Raw genomic sequence first — 13,693 nt, forward strand, 5'->3', positions numbered from 1 at the left:
CGTCTATTTGGTGTAAAGATTCTGGAAGACAAAACTGGTTATCTTCAGGTTACTGGATGAGCATCAAAGCCAAGGGAGAAGAAATCATTGCAGGGGTACTTCATGGGCCCTGCCTGATGCAATCAGAGCAGACACTGTGAGGTCCCTACTCCCTGGTCACTGGAGGATGCACTTATTTTCCCACTTACTCTTATGCTCTCTCTTTGTCACATTATTTGATTATGCCAGCATCAAAGATGCAGTGCCGACCGACCGACCGTTCCCAGGGCCTGGAAGGCCGCTGTCTCCTCTAATTATGTGTTGATTGAATTAGCCTAGCCTTCAACCTCCTCCAGGACCCGTTGGGGATGTGCATAGCTAAGGGCTGTGTTTCAGGATGCTCACTGGGGCAGCAAGTAGCTGGTGGAGGCGGAAGGTGACTGGTGGCTGCCCAGGAGCTTTTGAGGTGTGACCTGGAGGGGGAGGAGGGACTATCTGTGAGGGCAGCAAAGTTCTTCAATGCCTGCCAGGAAACCCTCTCATGTTTGAGCTTAAGAGAGAACTTCAAATCCCCAGAGCCCTTCTCCCAAACTTCCAACCCCAAGCAGAAGCTGGGTCCAGGAGAGGCCACTCAGGAGACTAAGGTAAACAAGACTGAGGCTGGCACAGTTTTTCTCTGGTCCTTAGCATCTTCTCAGGAACCCAGGATCAGATTCAGTTCCTGGGAAGATCTTAACTCTCTGCCTATTGCTGGGAACATCTCTCGTGGGGACATTCATGTGACTTTGCTCTTGCCTAGGAACATCCCCCATCCCCCCCCCCCCCAGTATGGCAGGGCCTGAGGGTCCTGAGTAGAAACAAGAGCTGAGAAGGGCTTTGTCTGGTTAGGTCTAGACCACCTGTGCCACTGCTCTGCTCGCCCAGAGGAGAGTGGATAGGGCTCCCTGAGGGTACGTGAGGACTGCAGCAGTGAGGTTCAGTGGGTGAGAGGAGACCTGAGTGGCTGGGGGAGGTTATGGGATGGTCACTCTTACGACTTGGGCTTTTCTCTGAGAGTTAGCTTTCTGTCCCTGTGATAATCAGGAAAGGTTTATTTGGGTTCATGGTTTCAGAGGTTTGAACTGTGGTCAGCTGGCTCCCTTGGGCTGAGGCAGAGCATCACAGTGGGATCTTGTCCTGGAGCAAAGCTGTTCGCCTAATGATAGATGGAAATCAGAGAGGGAGGAGGGAGGGGCCTGAGTTCCAATATGTGCTTTAACCAGCTCACCACTTCCTCCCCTCCCCTCCTCCTCCTCCTCCTCCTCCTTCATTTTTTTGATAGTGGGGCTTGAACTCAGCCTAGGCACTATCCCTGAACTCTTCAGCTCAAGTCTAGCACTCTACCACTTGAGCCACAGTGCCACGTCTGGTTTTCTGGTTGTTAATTGAAGATCAGAGTCTCACAGGGGCACTCAGCCCAGGGCATCTTGTCCTCTGACCTCTATCTGCTGGCTAATCTAGGTTTAAGAGCCAACTGGTGGCTTCATATCCCAGCTCCATCTCTCCGTATCTGTGTGTCATTGGGCAACTCACTAAGCCTCTCTGTGTCTCTGTTTTTTCACCCAGGAGGGAATAGTCACAGTGTTAGTGAGTTGTGTCGGTGAAGTCCAGTCTTGATGGACTGTTCTGGGGGTTCCACACATTGGTGTTAGGAAGGTAAAGCAGCTCAGACACAGCTCATAGGAAGTGCAGTGTCAGCATGGTCTGCTGTGACTATAATGGTTGTTCCCATCCTACAGCACCAGAGGACCAGCTGGGCATGAAGGTACCCACATGTAATCCCATCTACTTGAGAGGTAGAGATAGGAGGATCAATGTCTGAGACTGGCCCTTGCAGGAGCTCACCACTTGGTCTGGAAAACATACCAAAAGCAAAAGGATTGAGATGTGGCTTACGTGGAGGTCTTTAGTTCAATCCTGTTCCTGCACCACAGCCTTTAAATCCAGGCCAGAATCAGGGGTAGTGAGGGGTGGTGGGCAGCCCTGCTCAGCTTCCTCATTTGAGAAGTCAGATTTTCCATGGTGAGTGGTGGCCTAAGATCAAGTGGCTCCTTCTGTGACCACCAGCCTTCTTCCTACTGCCCAAGGCCACTCCCCTGTCTCTCTCAGACATCTGCTTACCCTATCCGTATAGGCACTTGCCCTATCCATCCACTTGGCATGTCAAATACTATGTAATGCCAAACTAATATTTAGTATTAAGTCTGTCCTGTGCACGAATTGGGATAAACTGTGCTAACATATTATTTGTTGCTTATCTGCGATTCAAATGTCACTGACCCTCTTGTGTTTTTCTTGGTGACATCTGGCCATCCTACCTGTGGCTCCCAGGATAAGGGGCAATGTATGTAACATGGCGGGAGGTGGCAGGGCAGGCTCTTTCCTCACACAGGGAGATCTAGGGGTGCTACCTTGAGGTGTCAGATGAGGTTTACACCTGAACTGATGTCGGTGTCCTGGCCTTCTTCCTGGGAAACATCAAGTGTGTGCCACTGTGCTTTGGCAAGGCTGAGTTCAGGGCCGGCTCAGGGGTTCCACCTGCATGCCCTTGGAATGGGGTCAGGAGCTGTGCAGACCAAAGACTTCCAGCCAGGCACATACAGGCATGCGTATGTTTTCAAGAGAAGGTGCCTAGCACTCGATCTGGGCAGCTGTGTGCACATGTGGTGTGGGCTGATCACCTGTGGCCTGGCAGCAGAATAAGGCCCCTCAGGAAGGGAGCAGGCTGCTCCGTGGACAACCCTTCTATTCTTTCTACCTGTGGGCCCAGGGAGAAGAGGCTGTAAGGTAGCCACCACATTGGGAGCTGAAGGAAGAGGAGGAGGAGAAAACTCCAAGATGACTTCACGGTACCAGGCCGTTGTGGGTTGGAAGCAGGGTGTGCTACCTCAGGGTGCCGAACCCAGCTTGGAGAACAGGGCTGGGCACCTGTTCCATGGAAGAGAAGGAGTTGGTGGCAGCAGGTCCAGGCAATGCAGGCTTTTGCAAACACTGGCTGGCTCTGGCATCAACTCCTGCCTCCTACTCAGACTTTTCCACAAGGAGGGCTCTGCAACACGTGCCAGACCCTTGGTGGAGTTGCCCCATGGTCCGATCCTGCCTTGCCAGTCAGTTTTCAACACAACCTCCAGGAAAGGCTTCCCATTGAGTTCTGTGTTTGAGACAGATGTACATTAATAGCCTCTTGGCATGGCTCAAGGGTCAGTAAAGGATCTCCAAGAATGAAGAAGATCTGACCTGGGAATCTCTAGAAGGGAAAGCTGCCTATTGCTCTTCCTAGGGAACTCCTGGCCACCCAGTCACTTGCAGTAGGGCCAGTTTGGAGGATCCACTGTCCACCCTTATCTCCACAGAATCCCAGGTTGGGGGTCAAGTGCAGCCTTGGACTTACCTCTGACCTTGGAGAGTGGCTTTATCCCATGGCCTCAGTTTCCTTGTGGTAAATCAGGGCTTCTTCATGTACTTTGGAAGATAATACAGTATGAAGATGAGACTATGGGATGGGTAAGATGTAGCTTCTAGTATTGTGCTTATTGTTGTTGTTGTTGTTTTGCCAATCCTGGGGCTTGAACTCAGGGCCTGGGCCCTGTCCCTGAGCTTCTTTTGATCAAGGCTAGCGCTTTATCACTGAGCTACAGTGCTACTTCTAGCTTTTTCTGCGAATTAATTGGAGATCAGAGTCTCAATAGACTTTCCTGCTTGGGCTGGCTTTGACTCATGATCCTCAGATCTCAGCTTCCTGAAGAGCTGATTACAGGTGTGAGCCACTAGTGCCCAGCCCTAGCACTGATTTTGTGCTTATACTTTCTTGGCTTTTGCCCACCTGTTTGTCTACCTGGGCCAGTCCTGGGTCCTCATGTGTGGTTATTCTCCTATGGATGGTCTTTGTCCCTACCAGAGGGCTCTGAGAGGAAGCAAGAGGTTAAGATGGAGTGATGGGGAGAGCTGAGAGAGAAAGTATTCATTGCTAGAATGAGATCCATTGACTCAAACTGAAACTTGGCAGGTTGCTGGACCCTTTGCGAGGCCACCCATGAGCCTCTGCAGCTCCAGGCGTGTATTAGTGGTGAATTGGGTCACTTAACTGAAATCTAGGGTGTCACAGATCTGGTAGTACTGGCAGGTTGCTTCCCTCTGAGGGCTGTGGGGAAGAAGACATTCCAGGGCTCTTTCCTTTCTGTTTCTTTTTCCCTCTGTATGAGTATGGGTCTAAAGTTCCTTCTCCTACAAGGACAGCAGTAAAATGCTACTCTAAAGTGTTAGAGTTAGGACCTCAGCACAGGAATTTTGACACACATCTTGAACAAGGCATTTTGAGGCTCTAGGGTACAAGTGGAGTGAGGGAGCGCACACAGTTGCTCACTAAGATGTGTCTCATCTTATTTTTCTTTCTTTAATGATCTTGGGCTCTGAGGATCCGTTTCCCCATCTGCAAAATAGAGATTAGTCAGTGGATATCATGTGCCACTGACTCCACACAGGTGCCTTGGAAAACTTTGGGAGGACAAGGCTATTGATCTCTCTTTCCTGCTGAACTTTGGCCTTCCACGCCTGGGAGCCTGACCTTGGATATACTATGAAGTGGAAAGTCAAAGATGTGGAGTGGCTTCTTCACCATTTTCCACTATCTCAGAATAGAGTGGAAGCACCAGGGCAGGGCTCCAGCCCAGCATCCCTGCTAGGGCCAAGTTGCACTCCCAGTCCACACCCCTGCTGCCTGCTGAGCCTGCTAAATATAGCTCCTTCCCAGAAAAACGAACAGGCCATGCGCCCATGGCTGTAGTCCCAATGACTAGCTTCTGGGCTGTCTGTCAGGCAAGCAGATGGCTGGGACTCTTTAGAGCCAGCCATAAAAGTCACTATGCAGCATAGTGACATTGAGACCCAGACTCCTAGAGGACATGCCCTTGGTCTTTTGTCTCTGGGGATGTGTGGCTCAGAGCCCTGGCCTAGGTGACTGAGCAAGGTTAAAGGGTAAGGAAATCCATGATCTTCCCAGGAAGTAGAAAGAGACTGTCTTTACCTGACAGGTAGATCCTTGGCCTTAAGTCTCAGTCTCCACATCTGTGAAGTAAATGGAATTACCATATCCGTGCCTCCTGGTGGCATGCGGTGCATGTTGGGAGGCGATGGATGACCATGACAGCCTCTGACGTGGGGCAGCTCGTCCATCCTGCTGTGCTCTGCCCTCAGTGTGAGTGCTCTGTTTAGGTTCTGAAGTTCTCCATCAGTCCGAGAGTTTGAGAGGCAGGAGATCTGTAGGGGTCTGTAATGGGGGAAGCAGCTGAGTCTTACCCCAGACCCTGCCACCCCTCCTTCCAAGACCTCTGTCTCTTATCTCAGGCCTCTTCCCAGCCTGGATCCAATTGACCCCCCTTTGTACATTGACCTAAATGAAGAGCACAACAAAGAAAAACTGGTATGAATGAAAAGAAGCAAAACCAGGCTCTGGGCCTGGCTGTGCTAGGGGAGTCACTGGCCCACATTGTCCCCTTCATCTGCTCAGTTCTGCTAAGGATGGAGAACTGGATCTCTTCCTTAACTAGCTAATAATGCTACCACTAAGGGGTGCTCTGAAGAGGGCTCATATAAACAACCTTAGCATAGGGACAGCCTGGTCTGCTTGCATCCAGGGACTGCTTCACACCAGGACTGTGCCTCCTGCGAGCACACAGGCTGCTGCCCACTGGTTGATGCCCTATAGATACGAGTCAGGACTAGATGTTTAGCCCCAATGGTGACACAGAGACTCAAGAGTTGCTAGAGGAATCATTAGGCTCCTATTGTTCAGACCTGCCGTTTTCTGCCTACACACTGGCCCCAGGTGGGACATGCCAGGAATTAGGCCTTGGAGGAAAGGAAGAGCAGGTGCCAGGCTGCCTGTTGCTATGGCCACTATGCAGAGAGCACAACAATACAGAGCCTTACACATAGCTCTTGCTGTGGTCCATGCTGCTGCTGCTTCTTGCTTCTTGCTTCCTTCTTCCTTCTTTGTGCTGGTCCTGGGACTTGAACTCAGGGCCTGGGTGCTGCCCCTTAGTTTTTATGCTCAAGCCTAGTGCTCTACCATTTTGAGCCAAGGTGCCATTTCTGGCTTCTTGGGGGTAGATAATTGGAGATAGGAGTCTCACGGACTTTCCTGGGCTGGCTTTGAACCACAATCCTCAGATCTTAGCCTCCTAAGTAGCTAAGATTACAGACATAAGCCACCAATGCCTAGCTTCTCAATAGAGGTTTAACCAGCAGCCTAAGGTCATGTAGCTTTCCAGAGGCAAAGACAGGATTCAAGGTCTGGGTTTCTGGGAGTATCCGGGTCTCTAGTCTGATCATGCTCTTTCAAAAGCAATGGGCTGGAATTGTGGCTTAGTGGTGGAGTAAGCACCTAACATGCATGAGGCTCTGGGTTTCAAAAGTGATGCTAGAGACTGCTGAGAAGGTTGGCTGTATATCCTCTGCTAGGGCCTGCTAAGGACCGCTGCCTGTCCTCTGCAGATGAGCTGTTAGGCTGTCTTATAACAAAAACACTGAGTATTCTGAATGGAATGTCAGATGGAACTAACCTCCCAGAGCTCTTGGAAGTATAAAAAACATGTTAGCTTTCCTGTATTTCCTGTATTATATTTTTAAAGGGCCTTTGAAAAGCTTCTATGCCCCATATTTTTTCCATTCTTTGAAAAAAAAAAAAGAGGCAAATGGTGTCACTGCTGCTTTGCAGGCACGGAGTGGAGGAATTAACAGACACTTCACAATGGAGAGTTGGGAAGGATCGTTACGCAAAGGATCCTAGCACGTGTGTGTGCATATATATATGTATGTATGTATATATATATATATATATATATATATATACACACACACACACACACACACACACATATGTATGTGTGGGGTGCTTTAAGGAGGGCCCTGCAGTAGCTGCTAGGCCAGGATGAGCAGGATTGTGGGGAGAGGCTCTGGAGAGTAATTTAGGTCCTATGTAGAATGTCAGCAAAGAGATCACCTTTGACATTCTTTTTTTTTTTAAGAAATCACAGTGAATTGGGCTGGGAAGGTGGCTCAGTGGTAGAGCACTCGCCTTGCATGCATGAGGCCCTGGGTTCGATTCCTCAGCCCCACATAAGCAAAAAGGAAAAAGCCAGAAGTGCGCTGTGGCTCAAGTGGTAGAGTGCTAGCCTTGAGCTGAAGAGCTGAGGGACAGCGCTCAGGCCCAGAGTTCAGGCCCCACAACCGGACCCCTCCCAAAAAAAAATCACAGTGAAGAGTAAAATTGTTTTGTTACTCTGAGAGTCAGTCTGAAGCTCCTGCTGGACCTAGAGCCTGGTGTGTGGTGGTGATTTCTACCAAGCAACCATGAGTGCCTTGGGGTCAAAGCCAGGCTAACACCCATCTTCTCAGATCCTGCAGGGTTGACTAGGGGGCAGCCAGACCTGGATCCAGGGTGCCTGATGCTTCCTAGTGAGAGTGCCCATTGCCCTTAGCTACCTGGCTAGGGCCTCTCTGCTGGTCCCTTGCCCACACAAGCTCAGAGCCCTAGAGACCCTGTCTGTAGCCACTGGGTGGGGACAACCCTGAGCATTGTAGTCTAGGCCTGTCTACCCATGCTTTTTGAGGTTGGGCTCCACCCATTTTCAGGATGGAGGATGTTCTGAGACAGTAGAAGGTCACACTGTCCATGAAGACCCTTTTCTAGAAGGCGTGCTGGGGCCTGGCAACACCAGGCCTCTGGGGGCCTTTGCCATCTCTGGCTACCACATCAGGAGCCCTGACTGAGCCCCTCTACTTGAGTCCATGGTAGGAATTGTCCCTCTACCCTGATCTAACCTTATTCTCTCAGGGGACCCTAGGCCTTGCCAGGCTTCCATTCCCAGGTGGCAACAGAGGGAAGGCTGGTCCTAGCTGGTTAAAGATGTCAAGTTCAGCACAGTGCTCACTCCCCGGACACAGCTGATTCATGGCTGTCCTGTCATTGCTGCCCACTACTCCTCCTTCCCCTGCCAAGAAGCAGCCTACTCCTGAGCCTAACAGCAGGTCTGATGGACCTCCCTCCCCTGCCAAATGGAACCAACAATGTAAGAAAGGGACCTGTCTGGGAGGGCTAGACCCCAGCCACCTAACATTCCCTTAGAAGCTGGCAGCTACCTTAACCTCTCAGCAGGAGCACTAGCCCCAGAGCACTATCAAAGGCATTCTACAGCCTGTGGCCTCCAGGATGGTGGCCAGTGGGGCAGCATCTGTCTTCCCAGGCAGCAGAGCCCCCTGGGCCTGTTCTCTGGCCCTTCCCGTGCAGTCATGCAGAGCCTGGAATGCATTGATGCCTTTTATTAAACCCATCTGCTCCCTATAAGAGTATCTCAGGTCCCTATGCTCCCCCCACCCTGAGTGTGGGGGGAGACTTCACACAAGCCATGATCATGTGATTTGGGCAGGCATGGGACCATCGAGGCTCCATCTGAGGGAGTTTGAGAAAACAGTACTGCCCTCTCTGAGTGAGGCAAATGTTGTGAATGCCAACCAGGCTGGGCTCAAGGAGGACTGAGATCTGCAGGCCTTTACTGAACGTCCTGGGTCTGTGCCTCATCCAAGACTGGGATAAAACCAGGCTTGGCCCTTCCAGCTCTGCAGTTCACCGACAAAGCTGCCCTTCCTCTCCTCCCCAGGAGTGCATCATTGACGAGGACTGTGGGTCTACCAGATACTGTCAGTTCTCCAGCTTCCAGTATACCTGCCAGCCATGCCGGGACCAGCAGATGGTGAGAATGCCAGGGGTGTCTCCAGAGCAACACCACCAAGGGAATCGGAAAGAAGGCCAGAGGTCCAAGGGTTCATAGCCAGGCTCCTGGAAAAGCCCTTCCATTAGAGGCATGCCCCTAAAGAGACCAACCTCTGATTGACTAGGGAGCCATCTCAGCCTAGGATGCCAGGCAGCCACCTGCAGACATGCTGCCACTGCCACTGAATCACAATCTCTGGTCACACTGTCTGCTTCGTGGGTGGCCCAGAGATGAAGCCCAACACCAGGTCCTTGTCCTGGGACACCTGTCCTAGTAGACACAAATATGCAGTAGACAAATCTGCAGCCCCCAGGCAGGAACAAGGGCTGCCTGTCTCTTCCCTTCTCCAGGATCTGCAGCCCACCCTCCAGATCTTTCTCCCAATCTGCTTTCTAATTGGGCAGAGGGAGGAGTCAGGAGAAGGGAGCATTCCCTCAATGGAGGTTTTACTGAGGAACTGAGCCGAGGCAAAGGAACCCTTTCTTCTACCCAGAAGGCCTTTGGGATCAGATTTTCTTGTCATTTTTCCTTATAATGGTAATACAATAAGGAAAATAAAGAGGTTCCTATTATCCTGCTTGGATCTATCTGGGGGTGTCTTAGCTAATATACCTTTCAGCCCATTTCCAAACCACTGCGTGGAGCCACAGGGACTCCGTATTGATCTGTAACTGCCATTTCATTTCCTGTGTGGTTCCTGGTCCTTACCACTTGTGTGCCATCCCCATCCTAGGCTATCTTGGTCTGATCTCAACAACTTAATTAAATCATGCTGTTGCCTACATCTGGGCCCTGAGCTGCCCTTCCTCCCTGAGCTGGGCCTAAGGGTGAATCCCAAAGATATCCAGGCATCTTTCACAGAATCTTGAGTGTTTTGACACTTCCTATTCCAATAGCCATGCTCCTATGTTGGCCCTTTAGTTCCCACTAATGCCCCGCCATCTTGGACCGCAGCATGGGAGGGGGAGCAGGTGAGCTCACCTGCATGCACATCTCCAGGCTGAGCTGGCTGAGTGCCTGGGTCCACGAGCGGCACCCCCTTGTTTCTCCCCACCTCTCCCCAGCTCTGTACCCGGGACAGTGAGTGCTGTGGAGACCAGCTGTGTGTGTGGGGTCATTGCACCAGAAAGGCCATCAAAGGTGGCAATGGGACCATCTGTGACAACCAGAGGGACTGCCAGCCTGGGCTGTGCTGTGCTTTCCAGAAAGGTAGGTGGGACCCTGCATGGGTACAGGGAAGCCTGTCCCAAGCTCCAGTAGACTTGCCTGCTGGACCACAGCCTGTCACCTCCCCATTGGCTCCTAAAATGCTCACCCAGACCCACAACTCTGCCAGACTGTCTTTTTACTGTTTTTCCCTGTTGATACCTAAGCAAGTTCCATTCTTTAAGGATGCATACGCTCAGGGCAGAAGGAATGCCCCAGATGAAGGATTCAAGCATCCACTTGCTAGGCAGGCCTGACTGTAGCCTGAGCCCAGGCCCTTCTTCCTGTGATTCACCCCTGCTACCCCCAGCTTCCTAGGCAAGGTGTGCACAGGCCTCTCTGCTCCCACCAGGGTGTCCAGAAGCTCTCTTTAGTTCCCTTCCCAGTTCCAGCACGTGCTGCTTCAGTGCATTTCCTGAAGGGTGACCTTCGGGCTTTTATTCCCTCTGGGACCTGCAGTAGCTACTGTCTTCCACAGGCAAGGCCTGTCCCAGATCATCTGCCCCCATCTTTTTCTGTACCCCACCCCAGTTCCATTCCAATTTTTTCTATTATGTTGACCTCCGGCCTTTGCTCAGCTTGAGTGTCTTTTTTTCCACTCCTAATTTCTCCGGTTGAACTGGCCCTCAAAAGCCAGCTCACTTGTTGGTAGAATAGCTCCCTAGCTGCTCCAGTCCTCACAGGCCAGTCCGTCCCATGTACATAATACCCTTTCAGTCCTCTCTTTCCTCTTCCTTGGTCATAATCTTACCTTGGCCTGCTAAGGAGGTCGGAGGAGGCTGTACCCATTTCCCTGATTGCTTCCAGGCCTGCTGTTCCCTGTGTGCACACCCCTGCCCATGGAGGGCGAGCTCTGCCATGACCCTGCCAGCCGGCTGCTTGACCTCATCACTTGGGAGCTGGAGCCTGATGGAGCTTTGGACCGATGCCCATGTGCTAGTGGCCTTCTCTGCCAGCCACACAGGTAAGGCCTCTCCCGCTAGGTGCAGAGAGTACATGAAGTGCCGTGCAGCACTTCTGAAGAGCAGGAGGTTTAGCCTGAGGAAGATGTGGTTGCAGTTTAGGGGGGTATAAATGGAAGTGTCCTTGGGATAACAGGTTGGAGTTCTGAGGTACAGATCTGGGACTGTGGATGGTGACAATTTTCCCAAGAAGATGACCCAAGGAGAGAGTGTGGAAGAAAAGAGCAAAGACTGGTGGAGGAGCCAGGCCTATCATTGTGATGGATGCCTGTCCAGCTGGAGGACAGGGTGCTGGCTGAGAGGCAGGAGGAAAAGGAGTGGACCATCAAAGTGTCAGAGGCTGCCAGAACTGGCTCAGACACCGCCAGTATCTCTGTACCTGTTTCTGTTCTCCTAGAAGCCTGTACTTAATCTGCTTTGTGTATGTGCACACTAGTATTTGTGTGTGCGTCTGTGTGTGTCTGTGTGCATGCATGCCAGCACTGGGCCTTGAACTCCGTCCTTGAACTCTGCCCTTCAGTTTTTTCATTCAAGATTGTGTTTGTCAGGTACAAATGTCTCACACCTGTAATCCTAACTACTTAGGAGGCTGAGATCTGTGGATTGTAGTTTGAAGCCAGCCTGGGCAGGAAAGTCTGTGAGACTTATCCCTAGTAAATTACTCAAAAAAGCAGAAGTGGTGCTGTGGTTCAAGTGGTAGAGCACTCAACCTTGAGCAAAAGCAGCTCAGGGACAGTGCTTAGGCCCAGAGTTCAAGCCCCACCTCAGGACAGGTGGGGGTGGGGGGGTGGGGGAAGAAAGAGAGAGTATGAGAGAGAGAGAACGAGAGAGAGAGAATGAGAACTACAGCTCCATTTCTGGATCTTTTTGGTTGTGCCAGCAGTATTCAATCTTCTGTCCTAGCAGAATCCAGGGTGTCTGGGCAGATAGAATTCCCTCTTGTAGACATCCAGGGACCCCAAAAGTGCAGCTGATGTGGGGGTTTAGAGTGTGCCTTATTGTCAGGCTTCCTGTCAGGAGTCCAGATGGGCAGGCAGCTGAAAGGACGCCATATGGCTCTAAAGCCTCAAGCCCCAGAGTCTTGGGGCTCTCCCTGTGCTACCAAGCCAGTAGAGGCAGTTCCTGCAAGCCAAGGCTACAGTTGGTGTGGGTTGCTCTGTTCCAATTCATCTTTAGTAAGACATTTGCAGGGGGAGAGCCTTGTTGAGCCATATGAGGAGGTGCTGTGCAGGTGAGGCTGGAGGCTGGAGACCTCCTTTTCCCCCTGGCCAAAACACAGCCTTTCTCTCCCCAGCCACAGCCTGGTGTATGTGTGCAAGCCAGCTTTCGTTGGCAGTCAACCTGAGGAAGGCCTGCTGCCCAAGGACGTCCCCATGGAGTATGAAGATGGCGACATCATGGAGGCAGTGCGCCAGGACCTAGAGGACCTGGAGAGGAGCCTGGCCCAGGAGATAATGCCCAGGGATCCCCCCACTGAGCTTCTGGTTGGAAAGGAGATTTAGCTCCAGACCCATGCAGTGGGTAGATGTGCAATAGAAGTGGCTAATTTATTTCTTCAGGTGTGTCCCCTAGCTGTGGGCTGGCCAGGCTTTCTCTGTGTTCCCTCCCCAGTAAATTTTCACTTTGGCTTGACAAAATGAGATGTCATGTGTTTGTCTTGTTGCCCCCACCTGTAATCCATGCACTCTCTGCTCTATGCAGCACAAGAGGAGGGTGGGGCCCAGTAGCCCCATACTGTTGGCCACTTTGCCTCTATAGTGGACAGATGATATATTTTGTTCTATGTCAAACTGAGAATTGTCTAAAGGAGAAGAGGAAGAATAAGATGGAGGCTCCCCTTGATACGATTGCAGGGTGGGGGTGGGGGTGTGTGGAAAAGGGTACCTGTTTTGCAAACATTATCCTGGCAGAAACAGCCCCTGACTTTTTCATGCAGTTCTCCTGGTGGGCAGAGGCAACTGCCTGGGACCAGCTGTGCTGCTCACCCCAACTTCCCATTACCCACTCCACTTCCTACCCATCCATCCCTCAGTCATTCCCTCAGCTCCTACACCCGTCATTTCCTGCCCTCACTCTCTGGGGAAGGAACTCTTCTGTTTCTCAAAGACCTTGAAGACTCAGTTTCCTGTACAAGTTGCACAGCTAGTTTTATTGGGTGATCAGGTGAATCACGGAGGTGTGACAACAAACCAAGTGTTCTCCCATGTACCCCAAACTAGCCTCAGGGCCACCACCAACACCCTCAAAAGGAAGGAAAATGAGTGTTCCGTTTGAGGCATATCTGGAATCAAGGTCAGACGACTTCTTATGTCCCCTCTGAGATTAAATTTCTATGAGAAACGACGACATGGAGTGGTTATTCTCATGGAGACCAGTGGCATGGACAGTGTGCCTGTATTAGCAACTTTGAAGGCACACTATTGGAACATGGGTTAACTTGCAGAAAACATACTTAGGTAATGGTAGAGCCAGGATTGTAAATGAAATCTGCAAAATCATTCACAGCACCTTTAGAGCAGTATGAGCCACATGGAGAAAGTGAAATATGGCTGCAATAACCAACACTAGCACACTGAACTGGATGTCCTCCCTCAAAGGATATTTTTTTAGGTGCCAGAAATTGTTTCCATCCAGAGTTATTAAATTTTCAAGTTGCACACACTGTATAAGCATGCTTTATTTGAGTTTTAAATTAGGTATAAACACATATGCTGCATTTAAAAATCAGGCATAAAT

General features: G+C 51.0%; 1 protein-coding gene across 1 annotated transcript in view; it reads left to right on the top strand.

Moving 5' to 3' along the window:
• The window catches only part of Dkk3 (dickkopf WNT signaling pathway inhibitor 3), a 54,529-nt gene extending 41,229 nt beyond the window's left edge, over positions 1–13,300 (top strand). Inside the window, exons 7-10 of the mRNA XM_013028673.1 lie at positions 8,676–8,768; positions 9,854–9,998; positions 10,803–10,959; positions 12,252–13,300. Coding sequence (XP_012884127.1) covers positions 8,676–8,768; positions 9,854–9,998; positions 10,803–10,959; positions 12,252–12,459 — 603 coding nt within the window. The 3' untranslated portion in view covers positions 12,460–13,300. The remainder of the gene's footprint in view (positions 1–8,675; positions 8,769–9,853; positions 9,999–10,802; positions 10,960–12,251) is intronic.
• The last annotated feature ends 393 nt before the right edge of the window (positions 13,301–13,693 follow it).

The sequence above is a fragment of the Dipodomys ordii genome, unplaced genomic scaffold (assembly GCF_000151885.1).
Source record: "Dipodomys ordii isolate 6190 unplaced genomic scaffold, Dord_2.0 Scaffold113, whole genome shotgun sequence".
NCBI lineage: Eukaryota > Metazoa > Chordata > Mammalia > Rodentia > Heteromyidae > Dipodomys > Dipodomys ordii.